We start from the raw sequence: 8,148 nt of genomic DNA on the forward strand, positions 1-8,148 counted from the left end.
TGGCATTGTACTGACAAAAGCAGTGCTTTTAGGCATTCCATGTTTTCTTTTGTCTGTTTTAGTCACATGATACACAACAGAGTTAGAACTGGATTGCATAAGGCAAGGCAAGGCACGATGATGACTTTTGATGGTCTAAGAATTTTTTCTGCAACTGTATATAATAGACGAGTGAAATATCCATGTGATTGTAGAAATAAAGCAATCTGCCATGACTGCATTTGAATAAATACCTAAAAAATATCGATGCGATACTTTTTTAATATTGATACTGTATCGTAATATGAAATATTGTGGTATATTGCCGAACCGATATTTTCTTACATCCTTATTTGTCATTACTGTTTTGTATCTCAGACCCATTAAAAGAAAAAACACCTGAATTCAACGTGTCCCAATACTTTTGTCCATATAGTGTATCTTAAGTTTCTGAAATAGAGGAGATGAGATGATAGAAGGAAAAGTACTGAACCAAACTGTATTAAAATGAGACTATTATTTCATCTGAAGAACATTGTGTTTGTGTTTTCTTGTAGAGAAATTATTGATCTGAGGAACGAGGAGGAAGAGGAAGACAGTGTCACCGCCATCAGGGTCAGTAACTCTCCCATCCGATCGTTCACGCCCATCTCCGAGGTCAGCGACTGCCTCATCGACTTCAGAAAACAGCATCGAGTCAAGAAGCCGAGCCAAAGACGAAGATGACGACGACCGCACTGAACTCATGGTACCGACTGAACATTAAAAAACAATAAACAGAGCCTTAAGGTTTTCAGGGAGGTGTGAACTTCAATACTTCCTGTTGTTTTGGGAAAATATTTATGCAGGAAAACGTGAAGAACGGTCCACTTCGGTTGTGCCACTAAATATGTCCAGTGTGTTTGATTGTGTTGGAGTTTCCTCAGACTACCTCTTCATGTCTCTACGTTTCTGTAATATTCAGTCTCAACTCCATGACTTTTCATCTCATTTGTCCATAATTAGATTTCCTGGCCTCGCTTTTATTCACCAGAGATGCTCTCAACTCAGTAATGGTTTGTCGTTTCCTTTGGTGCAGCAGATAAAACCAGTTGACTCCTATTTTCACTGATTTTCATCAACACTTAACATGTTGTCACTGAAAGTTCAAGGCTCTCCAAAGCATTCTGAACAAATCAGAGAATAATTTCAACTCAAACACCAGTCGTTCTCTGGTTCCAGCTCCTTAAATGTGAGGATTTACTGCTTTTTTTGTTTTATATTGAAAGTTGAAGATTTGTAGTCGGTTGATTCAGCGGACTGAAACAGGGATGACCGATAAGGACCAAAATGTGATCGATATAAAACTTTTTTCATGAAGCCAGTGTCTACAATGAATTACAGCTAAGTATTATCTAATACTGTGTTAGAATTTGCTTGTAGTTCAGCATAAATGCAGTTATAAGGACATATGATTATTCAACAGATTCTAATGAAAATCCAAATTCATTATTAAGCCAATGTCTAACATTGTAACATCCTTATTATATGTTAAATCATATAATTATAATTCATAAATAAATCAGAATGTTTCCTAACATATTGCAGGAATCTAAGTGTATTAAAATTGTCATATAAGTTATAGGCATTTTCTAGCCCATTATAATTAAAGTTATAATAAATAATAATGTGATTATAAGTTAAAGAAATGCCCATTGGTTGCTTTAAATAAACTGATGAAATTTCTATATTCCAAATATATTTAACACATGATAGACTGTTGTTGAGTCACTGGTTGCTTTAAGTAAAGTAAAAAAGATCTGCAGCAAACTACTGTAAAGTTTATTTTCACACAGATTTTTTGGTGATAAATATTCTGAACAAACATGACACTGAGCAGACTTGGTTTATAGTCAGACCTCAATGAAAACATGATCCTCATAAAAGGTCGGACCAGAAAAAGAATGGAAACATCTTTCTTTTAATACTCAGACCTCAAGAAACTACAGCATTAAATCCTTATATGATGAAATAAAGAAGTTTGAGAATGTGAAATTATCACACCTACAAAACAAGATGTTTCATTGTGCACTTTCATGTATTTGATTATAAGTGAAGCTGATAAAACCACCTTTATGCATGTCTGATTTCTCTTAAACATTCTTCAACTTAAACTTCATGAGTCCTTATAACTATGCAGAACTACATCTGCATTATAACACATTTTAAGTATGCTTCAGATGTATTAGAAAGTGTTACTGAACTTTCAGGTCAGTCAGTAAATGTCATCATTTCCACCAGTCTATTAAAGGTTAGTTTTTGGTTCAGTTGTTTGTTTTTTAGGTTTTCTGCTTAAAGATGAAACAGTTACAATGATATAGTTTTGTTCGATATCAAAAAAATTTGAGGAAAACAATAAAACACGGACACAAAAAAGTGTTTACCATGTAAACCAACTTAAAGGACTGAAACGTGTATTTTATTGCAATAATTTTACTTTTATTGCATTCACATGTCACATCAGCTGTGGCTCCAAAGTTGATCAAACTGAAATCAGATTGATCAATATTAGTGAGATAAGCATTGAATTTACTCCTATAACCAGGTTCAGGGAACCCAGTATGTAGGCGTGGACTGTCTTGACCCTGTTTTAGCGGCCTGTGGCAGAATCTGTAAAGCCGACTCGTCGGATGGTGCTCCAGGGTAGGGCTGCACCAGTTTGGTCAAAAATAAAATCCTAATTTTTTCCTCTAAAAATTTTTTGATTTTGATTTTTGAGTAAAACTACAAAACACAGCAGAAGTCAGCATGTCATTTTTGTGAGAAGCCTGCAATGCCAGGCACTGCTCCCTACCGCAAATCTGTGATGGTATCAGAAGTTCGACGAATGTAAGTCAGTGATCCTCATGTGGTTTATAGTTAAATTGGGGAATCTGTGCCAGACCGACCCAGGACATGCTGGAGGGGTTATATCTGTGGTCTGGCCTGGGAACGCCTTTGGACTCCCCTGGAGCTGGTGGCTGTGCCTGGGCAGAGGGCTGTCTGGGCTCCTCTGCTGAGGCTGTGGCCCCCACGACCCAGATCAGAAGAAGATGGTACAGTATGGATCCGTGCGGGACAACATAAGATAAGTGATCCCCATGCAGTTATATTTGAATTGGGGGATCCGTGTGTGGACCACGGCTTACACTGGTATCACTACTGTGCCCCCCTCCCCATCACAGATTTAAGGTCCGTGGTCATTACATGGACTTCTGTAAAAGGCTGCTCTCACAGATAGGAGGAGGAGCCTATGGTATCCCGCAGGCACGTGGCCTGGTGGCACAAGAGAGATGAAATCGATTTGACAATTTGGTTTTTTTAAAAAATTGTAATTTAAAAAAAAATTAGATTTAAAATCAAGTAATTGTGCAGCCCTACTCCAGGGCCTTCCGCTTTCCCCATCCCTCAATGACCCATCTGGATTCTGTGGAACGCTGCTTTGTAGCTTCTAGTTCGCGCTTAAAGAAAGGCTTCTCTGCAAAGTCCAAAAACCGCATCTTAGGGTTGGTGAGGCGTTCATCTGCATAGGTCTGGTGCACCTTTGTAGAACAGTCGAAGTACTTCACTGATTGATCTCCCCTCATACCTCCCCTGATTGATAGAAAAAATGAATAGAGGAGCCATCACCAAGATAACGGGACTTTGGTTGACCACACGCAGGACAGTTCCTCATCCTCTTTGGCACAGGCTGGTGATGCTGTGGCACAAGCTCCCTCACCATTTGTTCTATCTCCTCTTTGGTTAGAAAGGACTCCTGGGTCTTACTACTGGGCGGGTTCATCAGTGCAGATGGGAGGGTTACCACTGGAACAGTCACAGTTTCCAAAGTTGCCGGGTCTCCAGGAGCTTCTCTGGACTGGTGTTAAGACATGAACTGGTGTTAGCTTGGTCAGGTGCTTCATGTACCGTGAGATATGCTGTTTGGTGGTGGGGTGTAACAGGCTGTTGGGATCCCTGGAGGCGGCCTGTACAAGGGCAGTATAGTCAAAGTGCACCTTGGTGAGCAGGTCTTTCTGGTCATGGTGCTTTGCCAGAAGGCCATCAATAGCATCCCTCATTGCCTTTGACCAGTGAGAATGGTCAAGCACATAAAGTAGACCACCTGCCTTGATGGAACCTGTGCATGCAGCCCATGGAGAGGCAGAACGAGGCAATGGTGGAGTCACTGGGACAACTGAAGGAAAGAGAGAGAGAGAGAAAGCCAATGATTTTCACATTGTTCTTCATAAAATAAATGTAACATTCATATATGAAGTCAGTTATTTTAAGAGATAAAGAATTGAGCTAAGTTACCTTCCACTTTGACAGGCTGTGCAGGTTGACTCACAGCACGTGAGCTAAGAGAAGCCACACCAAAGCTGTCATCCTGGAACATCTCCTCAGGAGTATCATCTGTGAATATCTCACAGAGCAAACAGATCTAAGTGATGATCTCCCTCTCCTGCAACAGGAACCCTCTGGGACTTGTGCTTGTCCCAGTCCAGTGGAACAGGTCAACAGCCAGATTCCACATACTGCCGTCCAAACCTTTCTCCTGTGTCTGTGTGCGAGACACATAAAACAGGATACTTTGCCTGTCCTATCAGTGCCTCTGAGCGCTTCTTCAGCTCCATGATCAGGACCGGATCAAACACTGTAGGCAGTTTCACATCAGCCACCTTCAGGTCCACAAGGTGCTGGAAATTCCACTGGGCTATGCTAGTCATGCCCTGTGCCTGAAAGAGTTCTGTGGAGACCTGAGTGCTGGTGAGCCATTTTGCCTGATGAAAATGGACCCCCCCCCCCCCCCCCCCCCACACACACACACACACACACACACAGCTGAGAGGTGCCTCTCACTGGGATCCACAGGGGTACAGCTGCCCCCTCTCCCTTGACATGGTTCAGCTGCACTGTTCCACCATGCCTGTAAAGGATTCCCTCTGCAACCTCTGAGGATGTGGACCAACTGAATCCTCCACACCTTCAGCATTGATGGCTTAAATAGCGGCACACCATCAGATTTGCATTCTGAATGGGGGCGCTGTAAGAGTATGGCAGGGTAAAGGTGTTCTTCACTGTTTCCATGATGGTGTGCTCCGGCTTCTATATAAAGAAAGGATTAAACTGGAAGTACTTTGGTGATGTCAGTTCATAGGCAATATCAGTAAGTTCAGGCTGAGGTGGGTAACGCCACAAGGAGAGCATGTTCATTGGATGTCTCACTGGTCAGGGCCTGGCCACAGTCCCAAGGCTTCCATCTCAGTTTTCATCCACATTCTCTGCTGGTGAGAGCAGTTCCATCGGCTCACATCCTGGTCATAGTCCAGGAGTGGTGGATCAGCAGAGGCCTCCAACTGAGCCCAGGGGTACCATGAAGAGTCTGCTGCTGAGGGTGATGCAGATGGACTAGAGACTGATGGAATGATGGGGAGAAGTGGGGGGAGAGGGAGAAAGGGGGACAGAATTAGAGTGGAAAAAACAGATTACAAAATAAACTGACACTGAACATCTGAGAGAATGCAGACACAGATACTGTAAAGAATGTACTGTGTGTTTGTGTCTTTAGTGTTATGGCCAGCTTGTTTAAGCCACGACAGCAGATAGGAGGGACCACACAGTTGTCTTGCCGTCAAAAAGAATGAACATTCTTTATTTTACAAAGACAAAGGGGTCAAGCCATGGCTGACAGGCGTGAGGAGTGGCAGCCCAGGGAGAGAGACAGCATGCAGCAGAAGCCTGGCCAATATGCCTTCCCAACCAGGTGTGGCTCGTTGGCAATCCTCAATCAGCCACACCTCCAAGACACCAGACCACGTCCTTCAGGCAGCACCAGATGGAGCCAATCCTCTGAAACAAAGACACACTAACAGTACCCAGCAAACCACTGGTCAGGGCCATCACAATAGGTATGAACAAGGAGAGGGCAAAAGAATATGAGGACAGGATAAATGTATCATATCATAAACAATAAATATTACCAGATAAATAAGTCAGCCCATATAGAGATGGTATTAATACTTTAGTAGTCTTTCCTCAGTGTATAGATTTGTCAGACAAACATTAGTCTCCCCCAAGTTTAGATACTTTGATTTGTGGTATGAAATGTAAACACACTTGATCCAAAATGATTCAATTCAATCATTTTTTAAGCTGTTATGCCCACAAATCCATAGTTATCTCGTGACTGAGTTAGCTATGTTCGCTTATATCTGACAGAAAATGTTCAAGTCCTCCCTAAATAGTCATGAAACAACACCGTGACCATGTTCATTGACGATAATTTGGCCAATGTTCATTCGTTATTTAGCTAATAAATAAACTGATATAAAATAGAAAAAAAGTCAGTGTAGTGAAGCATTAGCAGCGAAAATTTATTAGCATGCTATCTGTCAAGGTGTAGCTCAGTGGTAAAAGTATAATTTGTTTCATGACTAAATGGATTCGTATAAAAGAAAAAACACCTTACCTGAGAGAAATAAGAGCCAAAGAACTGAAAACAGCTGGAGATGTGTCGCCTTCTCCTTGGAGGATCAGAGCGATGGACCTTGCTGCGGCTGCGTGTCATGAAAGGAAATTACTCAACAGCGCCAAAAATCATGCTGTGGCCAAATATATATTACATCCGTACGGGGGGAGGTGAACAGGACAAATTTGTGGGGCCCACAGAGCAGTGGAGGGGGCCCAGTGGATATCAAAGTTGTGACAATTTTGTGTAAGATCCGCTGTATAAGAGAGGTGTAGAAGTCGGGAGGCGAATGTTGAAAGCATAAGTTTCATTTTCACATTATAATAAGTGACGTTGTTAATGGACTAAACCTCCACGTACATACCCCCCTATCCCAGGTCCGACAGATTGAGAAGACAGTCAATTTCTGTTAGGTCTACAACGATTATGCTTGCATGGAGCCCATGCAAGCATAGTGTTAAGGACTACTATAGAGAATGAATGGGAAAAGTGAAGAAAGTTGAGCTTAACTATTTGTGGCACGGGCATGAAACCCAACCCCTCAAACATATTGTATCTTATTTTGGCATCGATCCAGCTGATGTCATCATGTCTATGCGTGTGCTGATGTCAGCAATTGAAACAAAATTGATTTTTTTAATAAACATGTGAAATTTCGCCCATTAGAATTAAATGGGAGAAAAAAACGATTATAAAATTTTGAACTTTGACCTACTTTTCCCAAAATGTAATGACGTCTATTCTTGGTCACTGGCAATCTATAAACCCAATTTGATATGAATTCAACCAATAGTTTTGCTGCTAAAGTGGTAACAAACAAAGAAACAAACTGAAACAAAAACAATACCCCTTGCCTCACCTTTTGGGGGGGGGGGGGGGGAGTGAAAATACTGAAAATGGGAAATATCCAAAACAATTACACAATAACAAGATACTGTTCATTTGTACAAACCTGTTATCGACATTTGTCACTTTGTATGTTGTAATAATCTCAAAGTTATGATAAAGTAAACTGTAAAAACTACCGACTGTCATCAGGGAGGGTTTCATGATTTCATTGAATAGTCGTTAAATTGTAAATAGTCAATTTGTTTATGCAACTGTTGCCCTGTATAAAATACTGAATATATTTTAGGGGAATTTAATATCATTGGTTATGTGCTGAACCAGGAAAAAACCTAACATGTTACATTAGTGTTTCCAACTCATTTTTTGTAATAAACATGTATTCTTAAGACTGTGGAGTTAATTTAAACCACATGAACCCACATGTCCATGTTTCATATATTAGGGCTGAAGCTAAACATGACTGTCAGTGTTAAATTATTCTTTCCTTAAACCCAGCTGATGCCATTAAATGTCTTATTTGGTCCAATGAGTTAATTAAAAGGAAGCAGAGAATAATCACATTTAAAGGTGCAGTGTTTGATGGCATCTTTCTGTAAAAATTCCACAGCTACTGTATAGTGTATTGGACACAAGGACTCTACCCTCTTCTGTAAACTCTGTTTCTGGGTTATAATCTACCCTGTGAGCAATGCTGGGTAAATACATGAAAAACAGCTGTAAATACTGATCACTGTGAGTCCAGCTTGATTTGGACCAAGAGGAGAGAGCTGCGGATGGAACGTTGTGTGTATTGTCACATTCTGGTGGTTTTTCCACGTCATTTCAGCAACTGTAGCTTTAAGAAGCTGGAA

The 8,148-nt window shown here is 41.0% G+C and overlaps 1 protein-coding gene across 4 annotated transcripts in view; it reads left to right on the forward strand.

Moving 5' to 3' along the window:
- Positions 1-775, forward strand: part of uimc1 (ubiquitin interaction motif containing 1) — a 30,527-nt gene extending 29,752 nt beyond the window's left edge. For all 4 annotated transcript variants that reach the window (XM_030154698.1, XM_030154699.1, XM_030154702.1 and 1 more), the window contains one exon: positions 537-775. In XM_030154698.1, coding sequence (XP_030010558.1) covers positions 537-705 — 169 coding nt within the window. In that variant the 3' untranslated portion in view covers positions 706-775. The remainder of the gene's footprint in view (positions 1-536) is intronic.
- Positions 776-8,148: the final 7,373 nt, after the last annotated feature.

Source organism: Sphaeramia orbicularis, chromosome 14, assembly GCF_902148855.1.
Source record: "Sphaeramia orbicularis chromosome 14, fSphaOr1.1, whole genome shotgun sequence".
Lineage (NCBI taxonomy): Eukaryota > Metazoa > Chordata > Actinopteri > Kurtiformes > Apogonidae > Sphaeramia > Sphaeramia orbicularis.